At 39.5% G+C, this 21763-nt stretch overlaps 1 protein-coding gene across 3 annotated transcripts in view; it reads right to left on the reverse strand.

Annotated features, from left to right (window-relative positions):
• Window positions 1–21763, reverse strand: part of prkcbb (protein kinase C, beta b) — a 71980-nt gene that overhangs the window by 32248 nt on the left and 17969 nt on the right. For all 3 annotated transcript variants that reach the window (XM_068335961.1, XM_068335960.1, XM_068335962.1), the window contains 6 exons: window positions 19865–19947; window positions 9737–9848; window positions 9441–9569; window positions 2382–2538; window positions 1584–1718; window positions 250–346 (listed from right to left, as the gene is read on the reverse strand). In XM_068335961.1, coding sequence (XP_068192062.1) covers window positions 250–346; window positions 1584–1718; window positions 2382–2538; window positions 9441–9569; window positions 9737–9848; window positions 19865–19947 — 713 coding nt within the window. The remainder of the gene's footprint in view (window positions 1–249; window positions 347–1583; window positions 1719–2381; window positions 2539–9440; window positions 9570–9736; window positions 9849–19864; window positions 19948–21763) is intronic.

The following is a 21763-nucleotide window of genomic DNA, read 5'->3' on the forward strand; positions in this document are numbered from 1 at the left end:
ACACAGTCTGCAGTGTGCCAGACCGGATGGTGCTAAAGGAGGGCCTGCCAACTGCTAACAGCTCCACCAGACAGACTCTCACTCAGACACAGATGCACAGTGTGCACACACACATTCGCAAACATACCATATGAACGCTTTCATGACACATGCAGGCAGGCACACATTTGTAAACAAACACAAACAGATTTAAAAGCAGTAATACACACACACACACACACACACACACACACACACACAAACACACACCTCAAATTTCTGCCGCAGCTCCTCATTGCCCTCCTCCCCCTCTGGGGCGACGGGAACATTGAAATATTCTCCTTCTTCCTGGGAGAGCAGCTTAAACCTGAAGAGAGAATATTTAAAGTCAAATCAATCACCCATTACTTCATGAATCTAAGTGGTAAACTGCTGACATTTTGTGTGCTAATTTAAAGTCCTGAGAAAAACATTTGTCTGATTATTTTATAATTTACTTTACATGGCGATCGACTGAGATGGCCCAGAAACACAGCTGGGACAATTGTTTAACAAAAATCAATAGAATGTATTTTTCTACTTATTCCACATTTAAAAAAAGATGCTCCAATCTCAGAGCCACAGCATCATCACTGAATCAACAGAAAACAACAGTGTTGGGAGTTTTTGCTTCAGTAAGAGTGATCATAAGATTTTACTTTTAAACAAATTGGTTTTATCTTATTTTTTTTTTATCCTTCAGTCATATTTGGCCTTTGACAACACTAAATTAGACACATTCTATTGTCATTCTAATTCGGTTAAACAATAATTTGTTTGCATCCCTGCAGTTATTAGGAGCTTTAAATGGTGAAATCAATAAATTACTTGAAAAAATGTTTCCCCATCCAGATTTTCATTGAAGTTATCGCTGAACTGCTTGAATAGCAATGGAAGTTACTCAGTTTGTGCCACTTCCTCTTCTGATAAGACCAAACATTACGTCAAATAAAGAACAGAACTACAGCAGCTTTCAGTCAAGGATACTTAAGCTAGACAGTCAATTTACACACAGACAGCAATGCAAAAAATAAAAAAATAAAATACACAAGCTCATCTCTTCTGAACATATTTTCATCTAGTAACACAGGACTTTAGCTTTATGCCTCAGCTGTAGTGTTCATGTCACCCTCGCTCTTCCAGTGCCAGAAGCTGTGAAGGTAAGGAGCTGCACACAGAGAACACACTTTTACTGGTTTTCTCTGCTCTGAACACCAGCTCTTTAATGGCATCTCTCACACACCTCCACCATTCCACCTCAAACGCTAGCATCTCATTAAAAACCCCAACAGAGCAGTGTCAGCGAAAAGAGTGGGGGATACAGAGAGATACAGAGAATGAATTAGAGGGAGGGAGATGGAGAGATGAAGAGGAGGAGATAAAGAGACAGGGTAGAGATGCTTTGGCATGGAATATCACCAGAGTGAGAAGAGGAGCTTCAACTAAAGTATTCCTCCAACAGCGCAGTAATGTACAAGTTCACCTTCACCCTCCCTCCTCTTCCTGTGATGTCTCTGTCTCACTTCTTTCCCTTCGCTATTCATCCTTTCCTCCTTTCATCTCACCATCCATCCACGCCTAGCTTCTGGAGCTCTGAGATGCCGAAGGACAGCGACCCCATGAAGTCGTTGCGGCTGGTCAGATCCCAGTCCCACACCTCCACTGACAGGCGCCGGTCCTTATCATACTCCTTCAGGTGGCTGAGAAAGAGGGAGGAGGATCATCAACAGACGGATGACGGCTATGGATGACCTTATGTTAGTATTTGATTCATTATTTCTGTCATATAGTATTGTACCTCTCAAAATCAGACTGACCTAATTTTCGAGAATATTGCAGCAGCTGTCTGTATCCCATCTACCCTGTGTGTTCCGTTTGATGCAGTTACACACATGAAATGCATCACTTATTTTAATTTGTTTCATCGCTGCTAAAAAAATAAACCTTGCAAACAGAACATCTGCACCCAGATGCCCAAAAAATGCAAATCTGAGTCTTCATCCATCAAAACTGATCTAGCTTATTAAGAATGTAAGTGGAGCCCACTGCAGGAAACAACCCCAAAAGCAAGAGTTTTTGAATAGAGGGAGCCAGATGTTTTTATCTGAGCGCCAGCGGATACACATGCTTGGAAAGCCAGGCATAATGAGATGCTCTTAAAACACTGCACTGATTGAGAGAGAGAGAGAGAGGGAGAGAGAGAGAGAGATGGAGAGAGAGAGAGAGAGAGAGAGGGAGAGAGAGAGAGGGAGAAGGGAGAGACGGAGAATCAGAGATAAAAGGGCTGTGAAGGAGAAGTGAGGAGAATACAGACAGAGTTAAATAAAACAAGAGCCTAAAACATGGTGTAAAGAAAACCTCACAATTTAAAGGTCTCATTCCAGGTGGGGTTGAGGCAGCACTTTATGGTCTTGGTCTTCTGTTTACTCTCACTGCGAGGATCTGGGATCAGTTTGAGTTTCACATAGGGGTCTGACAACCCATTGGGGTCCATGGGAACCAGATTTCTGCCCTCTTTGACTGAAGGGAGAGAGAGAGTGAGACAACACGAAAAAAAGATGGAAGGAGATCAGGAACGATTGAGGGTTAGGAGGGAAGAGAGACAAAGTAAAAAAGATTTTAGATTTTAAGTAAGCATCAGCAAGTATCATATTTGGAAGAAATCAGATCTTCTATAAAACAAATGGATTGATTTCAAGTAAATTATTAATATTAATTTTAGAATGAGATGAGTAAAAGGGAAATAAATAAGAGTCACGTGTCACATGTCAGTCTGTAATTCACTTACTATGAAAACTGTTTATCTATTCTACTCAAAAACTTGACACTTTAGTTGCTGGGAATAAAGTTTGGTGATGCGCTCACTATTAATACATTTATATTAAACAGGTAAACTATTCTAATTTTAATGTATACTGAGAGCTTTAATGATCTTGGAGATGAAGGTCGCCAATTCCAACACTAATTCTTGTTTTCGGCTGCCTATTATTGGGTTATATTTGTATTCTGGTGGTGTAAAAAAAATCCCCTGTGACTGGAGTGTGCTTCAGAATGTGTGCGTACAATTATTGTTGCCGGTCAAATTGTGAGGTCACACCCAATTACCAGAAGTCAGGCCGAAGATCACACATAAACACACGAATAAGAACCTCCACCATCCCCCAGATGCACAGCACACAGCACTAAGCTGGTGTAGCTCAATATTTGTCTTCTACAGAAAATGACAAAAGGAAACTATGACAAGCAAAAGCAGGATGTGCAATTTCACTTGTATATTGTGTGCTGGAGCAAAAAGTAATATCCTATAAAAACTAATGAGTGAAACATTCTAGCTTTCAATCATTCAATCTTTCTTGAGCGCTCAAACGGGAGGGAACAGCTGCTGAGGTGAAGTTTGATTTATGAGTCGTCATACATGAACTGGATCAAGTTGCTACTTCTCACCTGTACTACAAAGCAATAAACAAAATCAGGACATTTTCACTTTGAGCATCCCGGTGTTACGTCTGTTGAAATGCTTTTTTTGTTGCGGATTTTAGCAGATTAGGCGCTGTACAAATAAAACCGACAAGTGTGAATTCTTAGTTCAAAGGTTTTTTATGCGCTTTTCAAACCCTCTTCATTGTTAAGACTTATATGTTTCAAACCACTAATGTCACCCCCAAATTTTTCTAAAACCACCAACACATTTTATATAAGCAAATAAACTCATTCACTATAGCACTGGCAACAATTCTCATAAACTGCCCATGACACATTTTCCTAAAAGAAAACAAACACTAACAAAATCAAACCAAATATCCACCAAAACCATGATATGAAAGCAATCACGGTGGCTGATGGGAAATTCTGCTGAACTTTTCTGCACAGAAATATTGAGTGTCTCTTTTCTGGGGGTCTGACGAGCAAAGATCAAATGAAGAAATTGTGGAACATGTTTGACTTCAAAATATCAAGGCAGGCTCCTTGAACTATAGGAGGAGGAAGGCGACATGTTAAGCACAGCAAAATGATGGGCTGCCATGATTGGAGGACAAACTGTGAAAATGTAAAATGCAACATTTGCTCTAAATACCACACAATCCTGAAGTAGATTCTTCTATTGTCACCACAAATGAAGCACAGTTCACCTGAAAGTGAGCACTTTCAGGCACCATCTGCTGAACATGAAACTAAGAACATAGCCATCCCTCAAACCAAGGCTCCGTTTTACAATAAAAGCTACTGCGCTTTTCATAATTAACAACTGAGACGCAAAACTCCACAAGCTGTGGGGAACATGCGGCATCCGTTCAAACCATGACTGAAAGGAGAGCGAGCTTAGAGTGGGAAAAACCTCAAGAAGTAAGAGAAAAGAGATTTTCATGCTGTTAAAGCAAAATTCTACGCTAAGCTGCGAGAGTAACCACAGCCCAGACCCACAGCCGGCGTTAAACCCTCAATGGAGCAGGTCAATAAATATTAGATGATGCCTGTTAAAGTGACCATCAAACGCTGGTTGAGGGGAGCTATAAAGAGGGTAACATGCCAAATAGTCTCAGAGGACATTTACAGTAAATAGAGAAGTGTGTGTGTGTGTGTGTGTGTGTGTGTGTGTGTGTGTGTGTGTGTGTGTGTGTGTATGTGTGTGTGTGTTTGTTTGAATGAGTAAATAGATTGTCTCGTACACAGGTGTATAATGTGAGCAGATGTGAAGGCATTTATCAAATTCTTGCCTGCATACAGGATGTGCTATTTGCAAAGAACATGTATAAGTCTGTCTATGGATGTGCGTGTGTGTGTGAGTGCATGTGTGTGCAACACAGAGAAAGACAACATGTGTTTAGGTCTATGGGGAGGGCGAGAGGCGGTAAGAGTGCAGTAACAGCAGAATAATGTTCGCAGCAGCGTGGGTGTTGGCGGTGCACATTTTCGCATTTGAAGCAGCCTGTTAGTTGGATCCTTACATTCATTATGTCTAATCGGTAACAGAATTACAGCTTTTCTATCTTGGGAATATTCTCTTAAAACTCACAGTGTACATTACAGTATATGTTCAGTGTAGTATGTCTGTACAGGTGATAAAAATGTGTCACCAAGAATCAGCATCAAGGACACTGATAATGAGCCTTAATGTCTTTATGTGACGTTAGCAACAACACCAAAATGAATTTAACAGGGGTAAACAGATAAATATCGACTTGTTCTTAGCGAACGTATTCCAGCATGTCGGAAAATGTCTCTAATCTCTGGAGCACTGAGAAGGAAAATCAATTAAACCACAACTAAATCTTGGCTTTGCTAACCTGGTGTTCCCACATTGGGGTTAAATTTGTTAAGCTGTGATGAACGGTGATCATCAATGACCTTTTACCCCCCTCCCCCCACCGACCAGGACGAGATGATAGCGAGAAGATACTAATGTCATTAGACACAAGCAGTGACTAAATAAACGTGATGGAAATGAACTCTTAATATCCAAGTTCAAAAAGTTCAAAGATGGAAACCTGAACGAGTTCTGCATTTGGTATATTCAATAAAAAAAACAATATTAAGGTACAGAGTGAATTTGCATGAAAGACGGTGAACCATGTTTGGGTATGCCAAAGTCAGAGGAAACTAAAGAGGTGAGCCATAGCTGGTTCTCAGAGTCTAGTTTTTTCTGGGAAGCCAATAATGATAAGATTTGGTCTGAATTATCTCAGTCCACTGGACTTTATATGGTAAGAAGCTCTTATCGCTGGCCTGGACCCAGATGTGGTTTGAAATAAAAATGCAAATTGAGATATATCCCACTTCAGAATGTATTCCTTAAACTGACATCATCCAACCAGATAATTATCTTAATTATTAAAAAAGACATTGCCAAAACCTTTCATTGACTAAAATGTCAAAAATATGTTTTAATTTGTTTTCTTGATCAATCAAAGACAGAAAAGGGATAATTTTCACTAAATATGATTAAAAACTAGTAAAGAAATTTCATATAGGACAAAACAAAAAGGAGTGCCTAAAACACAGACGTCCATGCTGCCGGAAAAAAACACCTGGGTTTAACTGTGCGACATTTGATTCCTTCAAAGCGGATAGGAGGAACCAATTATGAGAAGCACACATTTAGGGCCCCACAAAACACGCAAGAAATGTCACTGAATTGTGTCCAGCAGTTTTTCTGGGGATGTGTATGTTCTGCATGTTCCGGATAATACGGAAAGACAAGAAGAGTGGTTTTATAGATGGGAGTGAAAATATCAGACAAAATTAGCTCCATGCCATAATGCTAAAAAAATTAAACTATATATCCGGACTAATAATCATTAATAATAAAATCAGATCCTTTATTAGGTATGTATTATATATGCATAATGAATGTTCACATTCCATACAGCATGGTCCAGAGCTCTCCAAGTCAATATAAATTGACAGTCCTCATTTATTCACGTCATTTCGTGTACGTTAAGTGTGTACTGGAAAATTCAAGTTTCAGATTTTGAGCTAGGTGTCACATAAAAGTATGGGGATACTTTCAACATCTGATTTCATCCTCCCTGTAGGAGCAGCCTTAATCTAGATGCTAATCCTTCGTCTCCATGGGTGCTGCTTCTGACCCTGAGCCCTGATCTCTCGGTGAATGAGGAGGGAGGTGACTTAAAGGTGGTAATTAAAGTGTCGCTTCACACCTATTATAATTTCTCTGACTAAATCCACAACTGCTCCACAGCACAGATGTGACCGCCATGAGCTGGAAGCTACTGGTGTCTCCACACTGACCCCTATGGACAAAAATGACTCCACCACTTCCTGCCTCATGTCAGTGTTGCTGGGTGAAAACAGGAGAGGATTTGTGAAGGCTTTATATGTGATGAAACTGTAACTCGGTTGAACAATTTTGTCAATGCATTTTAAAAATGACTGACAGACACAACTGAAAGCATCTAGTTCAGTAACTGAGGTAACTTGAAAATACTCAGAGGACACATACTTCCTCCAATGCCACTACCCAATCAGAAAATAGTTCCAAAGCTACGTCAGAATGAAGTCCTGTTCTGAGAGAAGACATGGATGAACCCATGAGTCAGCAAAATGCCTGCATTCCATGTTGTGTGACTGTCGGAAGGGATTACTTGTTGTATAACTGCAGCCAGAAACACACTACAGTCATGCCATCATTGGTACCTGTTCTTCTGTCACCTAATTCCTCTAGGCCCTGGAACTCTACTCCTGGCATTGGAATCATGTTTTAATCATTAGTATTTTATAGTTTATCGATTAATTTATGTATTTTTCCCTCTGAATAAATCAGATTTATCTCATCTACATACTGGTGGCAGTGCCATGTCTCAACCCTTCTCTGTTACTTAATCAAATATATATTTTCTCTAAAATATCTGGATTAAGATCTAGATATGGATCCAGCAATGGATCAACATATGGATTCTAAAGACTAACTCATTAATGGGCACTCCAGTATGTAAAATAATTTTATATACTTCTGACTAGCTTAAATTACAGTATGTGAGGATGATATCTAAATTAAAAATAAAGTCAACCAGTTAAAAAATAATGTAGAAAAGAATACAAAAGTATAAACTATCATCAAATAGTATACAGTCTTGTAGCTCATATTTATACTCAGGTCCAGTACTGTATATTTCACCACAGAGAAGACAATAAAAAATAACATTATTAACTGACAATGTTCCTAAACCTTTCCTACCATTCAGCTCTATTTTATTTTACTCTCTTCCATTATGTAGCACTTAAACATTTATTGCTGTTGTAGCAGTCTTGGCGTGATAAGCCTGCTCGCTTATCATTTCCCACAGTAAATCCCAGCTAATGATCAGTCTACAAGCGTGGGAACCGGGAAGCGAGAGCGAGAACGAGAAAAAGGGGTGACACCCAGCAAAAGGGGAAAAAAAAGCAGAACATTGTAAATCCAATATATGTACATTGTCTATTTCCAGGATATTCAGGAAAGTTATTTAAGCAGTATTTAGTGGAGATCCAGAATATTGAGGATACTGTACTGTGTAATCCCAGAGGTGGAGATCATTTGAGGAAGAAATCATTTTTATTTCTCAGGTTTATAATCAAAGCGTCCTTAATTTCCCACAAAAATTATTTAATTGTTTTTCAGCTCCAAGTCCTGTGGGAAAATAATAATGATGATGATGAATGAAGTTGTAGTGCTTGTTGGTTGCAGCTGAGGGATATTAAGATAAGGCGTTAACATACACTTTCACTACTGATAAACTAGATTATAATACAAATTGACGTAATATCAATGCTTAAACTGAACTTATTTCACGTGAAGGCTATTTCAATAATTAGGGAGTCCCGTGTTCAGTTTGAGCCACCGCTGAAATTGAGTGGATGAGCACAAAAGTATTGCAAGGAGTTTGATGCCACCTGCAGGTGAAAAACGGCATGACGGGTAAAATAAAACGAGGCAGGTCAGGTAAGTCTTGCAGAGGCGAGGCATTTTTTTATAGTCTTTGCTGCCTTTTCATTTCAAATATATTTCAGATTTAGATTCAGATTCAACAACAGAAACAGTCCACTTATGTACATTCACAGTATCCTAAATACACTGGAACACAATCAAGGAAGTAAACTGTGATATCAATTATCCTTAAGTGCTGGCTCTTTTTGTTCAAAATCACACTTTTTTCCATGTTATTGTCCACAGATGTTGAGAAGGCAGTAATGAGGGAAACTTTAAAATCACCTTCTGAAGTAAAGAATGTCAATGGGAGTGTCAATAAATAGTAAAATAAAATGGACTCAAAACAATTATTTTAGATGTTCAACACTACTCTAGTATTTTAAAGAGACGTCTCAATAACTCAAGAGGCATCTTCTTCCAGACCAGACAAAATAAATTATGAAATTAAATTTTTTTTTAAAACTGCCTGGAATAGGAATGGAAACTTTATTATTTCAGGCATAAAAGAGCACAGGCACTGAACTGCAATCCTGCTCCATGACAAATACCTTCACCAAGTATGACCAGCCATACTGCAACTGGCCTGTTAGTAACAATCTCAGTCATCATCCCAGCAGCAAAATACAAATATAGTGGGTGACTGTATATGATCAACTAACTGAATTAAGCTAAAATAAGTTGAGTGTTTGTCTGGCTGGATTAAAGTCTTGACAAAATATACAAATTATTTAAATTGTACAAATTTTTATTATTGACTGATGATAAAAAGGAAGTGAAAAAAGTGCCTTTTCATGTTTACTCCAAAATTTCATGATTAAAATAACACAGAGAAGTCGATAACAGAAAACATTTCTGTTCATATTTACGTTCTGTAGCATCCTGCACCTCTGCAGCTCCGCCAGCAGAGCGAGACAGATGTTACAGTTTTCATGGCTGCGGCTGTGTTAGTTTGTGTGTGTGTGTGTGTGTGTGTGTTCTTATCAGCAACACTTACTGGTAACAGTGAGTACATTAGTCTTGACCTCAGCGGTGATCTGGAGACGACCTCTCCTCTCAGTGTGGTCTGTCCCACACAGGCTCGGCACATTGGCCACGCAGCGTTTATGGATGTTCATCATACAGTCTAGCACACACGCACGTGCACACACACGCACGTGCACACACACACACACACACACACACACACACACACACACACACACACACACACACACACACACACACACTTAAATATACTGTAATTGTGTATTTTAAGTTAAATTCAGCTTAAATTGATACACTTGTACATACGGTCACATCTCATGCCCTGGTGGATGAGGCCGTACAGGAGAGATCCACAGTGGTCACAGAAGGTCGGGCTGGAGTAGGTGTGGATCTTAAACTTATGCTTCGATCTCGGGTCCTGGACGGAAAGAAGAATGTATCAATTAACTGAATACCTGTAGTCCTGTTCTTTGTAAAGGTTTTTTCAGCCAGTTTAGACATTACTTCTTGTATTTTTGGAGCACAGATTTCTGCAAAACAAACGGGCACCTCGATGGGCATTAATAAATAAAAGTGGCTGTATCCATTGTTACGGCTATGGTTCAGACTTTCTGTTGAAACTGTCAATTTATGTTGATTTAAAAAGTCAGTTTTCCTCTTTCTGCACCTAAGAGCACCAAAGCACAGTAGGTGGATTGGTTTTAACACAACTTTAACATTTTCACTATTTCTATTGAGCTGATCCTTCAACGTTACCATTGTGTTTCATTTGTTTTCAGTTATTTGGAACATTACAAAGATTGGAAGACTAGCTGAAACTGGTTTAAGGTGACTTAAGTCTTATTTTCAGAAAATCATTGTGTTAATTAGCATCTGTGTGTCTGAGCAGATGGGTGTGACACGTGGGATCTCACAAGGGTCCATCATGGGAGATCTTTTTAAAAAAAAAATTTTTTTACAGAATGATGAAGTGTCACACCACAATTATGCAGACAACACACCAATACAAACCTCTTACATTATCTTTATGCTTATGCAGATTGAGACCAAATGACACACAGGTGCACTCTGTCATTGCTGTCATTTAGGTCAGCATTGGTTCATTCAGAAGTCATCAGGGAACTTCTGGGGTTGTTTAGCTGAGCTGAGAGAACAGGGGGCCAATATTTTTGCACATCCTACTTTTCAGTTTTTTATTTGTAAGCACAATATAAAATGTTGAATAAATTTGGTTCCACTTCACGGTTGTGTCTCACATGTTGTTGATTCTTGAAAAATATTTTCAGTTTGTTATCTTTAAGTTTGAAGCCTGAAATGTGGCAAAATGTCAAAAAGTTCTTGTGGGGGGCCAATACTTTTGCGAGGCACTGTAGTTGCACTTCACCTTTCTGAAAAGTGATAAATGGTCTTCTATGAAATGTGCTATTTTAGCTAAGTTACCTTCTAATCTAAGAAGCAGCAGATATCTGAACCTATACTTACACCATCGATTGCTAAACAACTGTCATCATTCAGGAGGTGTGTAGCAGGTTTCTGCGATGTGTGCGTTCATCCCTTTTCACCTCACATGCCAGTGAAAGGCTCATGAGGTGAAAAGTTTTTTGATTTCCTTCTTTTCTTCATATCCGTCCTGGAAAATAATGTTTAATGTAGGCAGCCACTGGCAGAGTTATACCCACCATCCCCAAGGTGTCTGAAGAAGTGTGTATATCTGCATTTGTGTATTTCTTTTTTTTTCTTTGCTGGTTTTCATCCTCCTCAAAAACAAGTCCAGCTCTGGCTTGTGTTTGTTCCTCAGGAAAGGAAGGGGAAATCGTGCTGCTGACGCTCCAGGGACAGCAGACATGCAGTGATGCGAGGGCGCACAAGAGATGGTCCCACAAAACATTAAATACATCCATCACGAAAGTTCAGGGACGAATCTAAAGGACATGAACTCAACCAAAACACTGCTCTCTTTTCTAAACTAAGATATGACACTTTGATGATCAGACGTGTAATGGAAATTTGTATTGTGTGTGTCCTGATTTGACTCTTATCATGTCATTACTGAGAACTTGCTTCAAAACCTCTCCATGCAACTGCTGGGCTAAGTCACATCTTAGTTTGTTTGGACAAAGAGGTCACAGCAGGTTACAGCCATCAAACCAGATGGAGAACCAAAGGAGAACCGATGGAGAGGAGATGGAGACCTGTTTTCAGTCAAGGTATAAGATGTTTTATGGGTGCATGAAAGCCTTTAAATTACATTCCAATGTGTAATAAAGATCTCTTAGTTTTCTTAGTTTTGGTGTGATAGGTTTGGTGCATTCCAAAGGTGTAAGGTCTCCTGATACAGATGGTTTACGAGTGCGTGAAAGCCTCCTACACTGCATTCTCGAGGGTGGTGATGTTTATACCTCAGTGGGGGGTACCACCAAAAGGGGGGCTGCCTGAGAGCTGGAACTGGCCATTCCTGCTCGCATGCAGGCCTTTCTTCTTAAAAGGTATAAAAGGTGAGGAGTTTCAGTCTCAGTGTAGAAAGAAAAAGAAGAGAGAGAAAGATAGGAAGATAGAGAGAGTCAGCTGCGGGTTACATACGGACGCCCAGCCTGGTTGAAGCTACTCTGCCTGGGTTGTAGGCTCTCCTTCCCTGTGTCAAGGTAAGAGGCCAAGCATATTTGGAATGCCACCATATATTGCCTTAGCTCCACCAACTATTTGTTTGTTTCTGTGCTCTGTGGGGAATTAAACTACAAGTTTATTCTAGCATCATAGAATTGTTTCTGTGCTCTGTGGGGAATTAAACTACAAGTTTATTCTAGCATCATAGAATCGTTTCTGTGCTCTGTGGGGAATTAAACTACAAGTTTATTCTAGCATCATAGAATTGTTTCTGTGCTCTGTGGGGAAGTAAACTACAAGTTTATTCTAGCATCATAGAATTGTTTCTGTGCTCTGTGGGGAATTAAACTACAAGTTTATTCTAGCATCATAGAATTGTTTCTGTGCTCTGTGGGGAATTAAACTACAAGTTTATTCTAGCATCATAGAATTGTTTGTTTGCATTGCTGTGCGCTGCGGGGACTAAACGACACATTTGGTCTAGCATCATAGAGGCTTTTGACTTATTGTTTGTTTGTTGTTTGTACTTATTGTTTCTTAATATCTCTATTCTCTGCGTGTAATAAATCACACATTTATTATAGCCCTATAGGAGTGGTTTGATTCATTGTGTGAGTGAGTTTTCTGTGTACCCACCTCCTACGAACCTCTTTATTCAAGTTTTTCACAAAACAAGACGGTTCGCCAAATCTATGCATTTCATGTTGATTCTGGAATTTTTAGAAATGAGTTCCTGTGTCTTCAAACTCTATACAGGTACTCCTCAAGATATGAACATTCCACTTATGAACATTCAGAGAGATACAAACGCACGCCGCCATATCTGAGTATTATAAGTCCCCTTTCTGTCGCAACCCCTGCCAAACAGCACCGCTGCATCCTAGCGTTAGCTCATGATGCCAAGCCACATCTACAAAATCAGCGAGTGTTGACGCATTCCATGTTTACACTGTTCTACCAGCGTGTTCTTTCCCTCATCTGCATCTTTTGTTTTGATTTAAATCTCTGACATCCGTCACTTTCCCTGCCAACATCAGTCAAAACACAAAAACACACAAGTTCTGTCACATCATTCAAGATGCTGTGTGACAGCCGGTCAGTAGAACATGGAGTCCAGGCTCAATTGTTGTTGTTTTTTTTTATTATTCTCAAGTTGTCGTCTTGCTGACTAATTTTTCTACAGTACGTAAGAATCATAATCTTTTTAGAAAATTATCCAACAATCAGATTTTATTGATGGGTGGCTTTCTTAAATGATTTACAAAACAACAACAGGAGCCTTTCAATGAAACAATGAAAAAAGTGTGAGGAGCGTGGGATCATGGGATCTACATTGTTAAAGACCCTCCATCGATGTGACTCAGGCAGGAGAATGTTCATGACAAGTTTTATTCACATTACTTTTAGTCACGTTTAGTCACACCCACACTCTCATCTTGTTCTAGAAGTTTACTGTCTTCCTCTTCTTTTCCTTTCGGCTTTTCCCTTCAGGGGTCGCAACAACTAATCAATTGCCTCCATCTAACCCTGTCTTCTGCATCCTCTTAATATTTAACCATATCTCTTACTGAGCCCTTATGTTCCGGAACCATAGACAAATTAAAGCCAAATGAGCCTTTTTTGGAGCAGCGGGCAATTTATCTGAAGACTTAACCTACTGTATTTACATTGAATAATATTAAATCTGGTAGCTTGTTTTTGTGGTTTTTTTTGCATTTCTTTCCTACTAAACTTGCATAAAATTGAGCAGAGTCAAGGGATCAAACCAAAACACTGTAATCTGTACATTTAGAAGTTAATGGACTGAAAAAAAAAAAAAAAGAGCATGTCCAGTTGATGATACGAGTGAAGTACAATACTGCAGAGGATTAAGTCACTCCTCTTTCTGTCCTGATCAATATAATGAATGCACTGCCATCATGTTTATTCCAGGCTTGTAATTCCTCCTCTGGAAAAGTTGAACTGTTTCTGTCAGAGATTATTTCAAGGATTATCACTGGAGCAGTGAAGAATGAGAGGCAGAGTGAACACTGAAGGTGATGCCTTCATCTTCACACCCTGAATATAATTATTATCCTCTTCCTTTCTCCTACAGTTGTGACATTTTGTCAGGGTCATTGTCTGATATGGCAACCTAGTAAATACTTTAACTGTCCAATACTGTATCAATAATCACCAAGGTTGTAACTTTTTATACCATAATGTTACACCATAACATATATATTAAGGGAGTAACCACACAGTCACCTGTCTCTATGGCCATGTTTTTAATAGTATTGGTTGGTGCTTTTCTCGACTAAATTTTCTTATACTGTACTGTGTTTTAACCGTGTCACAACATTTATGGACCCCAGTCATGTGGGGTGGGCACCCTGTGATTCTGTTTATTCTGGCCTCCTGACAGTGTCCAACATAGTTTCATACCCTTTTATTTCTGCATGTCTGACACGTATTCCCAGCATCACCTGTTCCCAGAGTGTCTTGCACCTGCAAAGGTGCCTCTCTGCTAGTCTCATACAGGAGCTGGCGTAAGAGCTTGAACATCCTGATCTCATGGGATTTTCTACAACACTTCCTTCCTCTGTGCAAATTGAATTCTCTCCAACACTACATCAGTCCCTCACGTCTGTTAGAAGGTTTCCTTTTGGTTTGGGCCCAGTGTTAAACAGTCTGTCACACACACTGACAGATATACAACGGTCTCCATGTTTCTGAATGCATCTGAAAATGTGTAACTCACAATTAGTTCTGGAAAATTACACATTCAGTTGTTTTCAAGGCAAGGACATGCATGTAGGTTCTCTTCATGCGCATAGTTTTTGAGACATTAAATTTTGATTTTCAATACACTTTGGAAATAAATCAGAAACTGTTGTATAACCGCCATGCCAATCACCAAATGTTTTAATTATTAATGGATGACAATAGGGGAATTTCTAAATTATTGGCACATTGTAAGAGTGACACTGAGACACTGACAATATACTGTATACACATACTGTACATACATACATACATGCATGCATACATGTGTACATAGACACATATACAGATACATACACATATGCATATTTATACACATATAAACACAACAGTACATCACACGGAGGATCAGTAATCAAATAACTGAATCAGAGGCCTGCCCTCTCTGAGTTATGCCCCACTTTAAATGGCATAAATCAGATTAACATTTGAGAAAAATGACCCGGGGTCATTTCCATTCATGAAATCTAGAGTGAGAGCAGCTTTGAGATGAAAATGTTTTGGGAATGTTCACAAAAAAGGACAAAAACAAATAAGGAAATGTAATATGGTGTAAAAAAAAAAAAAATTCAGAATAGTAAAAAGGAAGCTGAGTGGTGGATCAGTGGATTGTGTTTGCACTATGTCTGAATGGGTTTTCCACTGGGTGGGGATGAATCTCTGAATACAAAGGCATGCAGATTAGGTGAGTTGTATAATGTAATTTGCCCACAGCTGTTTATGTGGTTTGGCCTGTGACAGACTGCCCAGGGCGAAACCTGCCTCTTACATGCTGGGATCCACTCTGTGGGGGAGAAAAGTCATCACCATCCTGCTTCTGGTCTCTGCACTAAACTGAACACAAAGAAAATCAATGGCTGCAAATAAGAATGTGTGTAGTTGTTGTTTATACTCTCCTTTCTATGGATTAAGACTTAGTGTTTGCGTGTTGAATAAAATCAGTTTGTGAGCACTAAAGTAGAGTGACAGAGGCATTAGAGGGGAGAGGAAGAAGTAAATCTAATCAGGTGTGCATTGTGACTTTTCTACTTGAAAGTAGACAACCCACAAACACAAACACCTATAAAGGTTAGCATAAATAAAGGGGAAAGAGCCTGACTACAACCAAAGGGAACAAAATTCACCAGGCAGCCATTTAAGTGTGCTTGCAAAAATGTGCTATTATTACCTTTACCACTCAAGAAAGCACACTGACATTTTACGTTCCAGTCTACTCCATTTACTTTTTGTACTCTTTGTGCTAAAGTAGAGAAACCAGCTTCTGGTTTTAAGTGCACAGAAATGTTTTCAAGCTTGTTCTCATTTTTCTTGTGTGTGGCGATTCTTTCTCTTGTTCCTGTGGTTAAAAGTTGAATTCAGATTCTTACCCTGAAAGATATTTGAGGGTTTAATTGAAAAGGTGTTAAATATTCTTATTTCTTATTTTTCTTGTGACAACTGGAAGTTCTCTCAGAGAAGACATGAATGAGAACTGCAATTAAGGATCATCCTACACAATGTCTCTAATGCTATTAAATGCTCCCCGAATGGAGTATCCTAGCTATTTCATGCTTATTGTTATAATTATTATTGACATTAATAATTTTTATTAATATTGTTTTTAACCAGATAATTCTTTGAGAGTGTTCAGCGTTAATCTTTCATTAATATTCCTCATGTTAACTGTCATTCTATTTACTGACACCTTCATGTTCGCACCTTCTGGAACACAGATTCCTTTTTTGCTCTTCGTTTCTTCCCTGTTTTGCCTGTTCAAGTGTTTTTGGGAAAGTACAATCTCCTGTGAGTCAGGGGTTTAAGGATGGAGGGTGTTGTGTTCCGTACAGATTGTACAGCAGCTTTAACACTTGAGGCAAATTTGTGATGCGGAAAAAACTGACTCAGCTTGACTTCAAAACTCTCAGGAATCCCAAGGAAAGTGGGATATCCTTAATCAAAGAGCCAAGCAAACTGTGACACATTTAATAGTTAAACTGGTTTGTACAGTGTCATTCTTGTGTATACATCTTACGATTTTAGCCCCTGAACACACACAAAGACACTGTAGACACACAGACATCGGCTTTTACACCATTAGTGAGCTGTGGGCATGAAATGTAGGCTTCATTAGAGGATCTCATCCTTCGACCTCTCCCACTGGGAACCCATTCTATTAACCCACATCTATAATTGATTTCTTCTTTTAAACATGCATAGCTGAGAGGGACAAAGAGTAAAATGCATGAGGTAAAATGGAAAAGGATGGAAGATTGCTACAGATAATGAGAAAACATTGACAATTACACAGAACAGATCCTCCGTATCTAATTTATATGGGGTCCCTAAAAACATCTAAAGACTAAAACACTCACTTAGCCTGATCATCTCTAAGAAAAGACATGATGAGGATTGCTCACTGCCTGAGTGACTTCATTGATGACGTGGATTAATGCTCTTATGGTAATGATTTTGCCCTACAATAAACAACTACTTGAACTCTTGATTAATCTACCAACACTTGTTTTTATTAATCCAATATTTGATCAGTAAAAGGTAAGAAAGTTATAATTTTTTAATTAAAGGCTCTCAGAATTGATTAATCTTTATTTAAAATACACTGCTTGAAAAATAAAGGGAACACCAAAAAACACTCTAGATCTGAATGAATGGAATATTTTTGAGTGAAAACACACTACAGGCTGGGCCAACTTTGGTGTCCTCAATGTCCTCAAACCAGTCAAAATGAGGCTCAGTAGTGTGCCCTGCACATGCTAGTATGACCTCCTTACAACACTTGGACATGATCCTGATGAGGTGGATGATGGTCTCTTGAGGGATCTTCTCCGAGACCTGGACTAAAGCCTCCACCAACTCCTGGACAGTCTGTGGTGTTAATGCCTTTGTCTTGCAGGAACTGCTGACACACCATCCACATGAGGTCTCGTATTGGCTTGCATTAGAAGGAACCCAGGGCCAACCGCACCAGCATATGGTCTCACAAGGGGTCTGAAGATCTTATCTCGCTAGCTAATGGCAGTCAGGCTACCTCTGGCGAGCACATGGAGGGATGTGCGGCCACACAGAGATACGCCACCCAAAACCATTACAGTCCCACTGCCAAACCGGTCATGCTGGAGGATGATCCAGGCAGCAGAACGTTCTTCAAGGCATCTCCAGACTCTGTCACATGTGCTTAGTGTGAACCTTCTTTCATCTGTGAAGAGGCCAGGGCACCAGTGATGAATTTACCAATCTTTGTGTTTTCTGGCAAATGCCAAACATCCTACATGGTGTTGGACTGCAAGCACAACCCACACCTGTGGACGTCGAGCCCTCAATCCACCCTAATGGAGTCTGTTTCTGGATGTTTGAGCAGACACATGCACATTAGTGGCTTACTAGAGGCCATTTTGCAGGACTTGTGCAGTGTTCCTCCTGTTCCTCTTTGCACAAGGCGGAGGTAGTGGTCCTGCTGCTGGGTTGTTGCCCTCCTACGGCCTCCTCCACGTCTCCTGATGTAGTGGCCAATCTCCTGGTAACGCTCTGGACACTACGCTAACAGACACAGCAAACTTTCGCCATCCTGGATGAGCTGTACTACCTGAGCCACTTGTGTGAGTTGTAGACTCCGTCTCTTTCTACCAATAGTGTGAAAGCACTGCCAGTATTCAAAAATGACCAAAACATCAGCCAGAAAGCATCGGAACTGAGAAGTGGTCTGTGGTCACCACCTGCAGAACCACTTCCTTCAGTAGGGGTGTCTTGATTATTGCCTATAATTAGACCTGTAATTACACCTCTATTCCATTTGCATAACAGCATGTGAAATTGATTGTCAACCAGTGTTGCTTCCCAAGTGCACTGTTTGATTTCACAGCAGTATGATTGACCTTGAGTTACCTTGTGTTACTCTTTCTCTTCTTCTTTCCGTAATATCAGACCAGGTCACCCGTTTTCAGTTCTCCTACATTTAAATGAACATTTAGCTGGAAAAGGAGAAGCCTACTGTGAATAAACTGAGGTCACAAGTCCACAAACTCATTAAGGAAATTACATGATGGGAGGGCTGCGACCCCCTAATTATAAGCAGGGGACCCCTGGGTGGAGTGGCATTTAAATAGAGAATGCACAGAACAATTAATAAGGGAGGGATGGTGGAGGCAAACACAAAGAGGCAGCTAGAGACAGGGGGTTAAATGTGGAGTAAAATCAAATAAAATAGGAACTGTCGGGGAGAAATAAAAAGATCTGGAGTCACTAATAACAAAACGATTTGTTGTCTGTCAACAAAATTTCAGATGAAGACCGTGGGATACTTCTACTCCTATGCTTGGAACAACAAGTCATCCCTAACCTGGAGGGAGCAGCCCACCCTTTCCCAATTCAGGACAATTGTCTCAGACTCAAGAGGTGCAGATTCTCCACACTGATTATGTTGGGTGGTACATCATTTATCTTTATTCATTATTTCTTTGGATGTAAAATGATTTGAACTGGGAGGCAACTTATCGAAAACACTGGACCACCTAACAACAAAGTTTACTCATGTTGGTTCTGAGATTGCAAAGGAAACAAGAATGACTTTAAACAGGAAGAAGGATGGCACTTTAAGAACAAATTGTAGGCTGATAAAAGGTTCAATTTTATGGTTTATGGTTATTTTTGGAGAGAAACCTAGAAACCATGTAACAAACACTTTAAAAAATTCCTTTTGATCTCTTCCCATGACAAGTACATTCATACCTTTGACAGCTGAAGAAACTGTTGACAACAGAGCTTTGGTTGTACTGTGATTATTGAGCGTTTATTTTTTAACTTCTGCAGTATTAAGCTAATTAAACGTACACACTAGTGAAATGTGAGTGAGAATCTGTAATCTTGCAGTAAAACTGTCAAGACTGGAAAAATAAAAAGAGAAAGGAGAAAAGATGGAGACAGCCCAACTGTAACACTGATGAAGGAGCAGGTGATAGGATCTCATGTCTGTACAGTTTCTCATCTTCCGTCTGTCTCTTGTAGCTCCACTACGAACAGTAGCTGTCATTCTGTTTGCTCACACCTTTAGCAGATTCAGTCATTTCTACTCACATCTGATGCAGGCCCTTTATCAGCACCCGGACAGGAGAACGTGACAAACTCATGGCAGCGTTTGTGAACCACGAAACAACAAACTGTGGAGAGAGAGGAAGAAATTAACCATCATAACATCACTCCGAATGAACTTGTTTGCTTATCTAAGAAAATGATCATGTGCATCAAATGTACATCAGGCATTTATTCATTCATTCTACAAAGATTATGTTTGTTATTGAAATTGTTCAAAGAGCCAAGATTAGATTTTGATTGATTGTTTTTTGGAGGGTACAACATGGTCAATGGAGGAATTTGTCAAATTATGGTCATAATCTGGACCTTTTCAAGGTCACAATCTAGTATTCATTAATCCCTTCTCTGTGATGGGGAGCTGTTCTCCAACCAAGAGTCGATGCCAAGCTCCTGTAGAGTGACCTCCATTACTGATTTTTATAGAAATGGATGCACATTTGTGTGCCCAAAAATTCCATACATGGCAGAATTAAAGGAAAAATTGAGATGATTTGATGGAAGTTTGTGCAATCTGAGTGCTGTCTTGTATATAAATGATCCCTTCCAGTATAGCATAAATTGTTTTATTGTTATTTGGACAAAACATACCACAACCATGTGTAAGAAACAGCTTTGGCTTTAATGCCATCACAGTGAAGCACATGCAAATAGTCCAGTTATAGTCTGAGACATTAGTTAGCATATTTTAGCATATTAGTAATGTGTATCAGCATGAAAAACAGTATTTATTCACACAGTGCTCCTCCATATGAAATAAGTTGATGAGCTAATTGTTTCTAATGAGAGGGACCTGCACAGAATGACAAATGGGCCTCACAAAGGTCATCGTTGACTAGGATTGGCTTTAAAATGTCAGTGCGCAACTGTAAACTGACAAAATTGTATAAACTTGTGTAACATTGAAATGGATTTGAGCGGGAGGTTTGCAGAACCCTCAGGTAGAAGCAGTGCTAAATTAGCCAATGAAAAGCTTCAGCAGTGATAGATGGAATGTTGCTCTTCTATGACAACGCCCACACACACTTATTGTCGTTGGGATGTTGATTCACAGCCAGCCACTTTGGATAAATGTCCACAATACAATGTAAAATGTAACCTGACATGAAAATCTTCTTATCGACAGAATCTGTCATGTTCAAAAAAAATTTTCAAGTTCAAGAAAGGGTTTTGATCCTCCACTGGCACATATGTTGGAAAGAATAAGTGCACATAAACACGCATGTAGGATCAAAGCGAGTGGCACAATCAGAGTATAAATGAGATAAAAAGCAGAACATGGCTCCATATTCAGGTTGGCAACAATCAGCGGTGCACAAATGTGTGAACGCTGCAGTGCACAGCAAGCCTGTCATCTCCACCCTGATCAATGTTGACTTCACTGACAGGCAAGACAAACACGAAGCCTAAAAATATCTCTCAATCACACACACACACACACACACACACACACACACACACACACACACACACACACACACACACACACACACACACACACACACACACACACACACGCACACACACACACACACACACACAAACACACACACACACACACACACACACACATGATTGTGCCCCAGATTGCACAGAATGCATATAGCTTTATGAGGGATACGGATCAATGCAACACTGCAGGAAAAAGCAATTCAGAGTGACTGATCAATTTGAAGTCAGGATTTAGGTTATTCCTCAGTTACATGTTCAAGGATTCTCTGGTTCTTTTCATGTGTTGCTTTAATTTGCTTTAATCTGAAGGTAAAATTAATATATATTTGGTTAAATGAGCAAAATATGATGACCTTTTTCTGATATTTTTGACAGAAAAAACATCATACTGAGAATATACTCGGCATCTATTTGAGTTCTTTTAATTTTTCA

Source organism: Antennarius striatus, chromosome 16, assembly GCF_040054535.1.
Source record: "Antennarius striatus isolate MH-2024 chromosome 16, ASM4005453v1, whole genome shotgun sequence".
NCBI classification, from domain to species: domain Eukaryota; kingdom Metazoa; phylum Chordata; class Actinopteri; order Lophiiformes; family Antennariidae; genus Antennarius; species Antennarius striatus.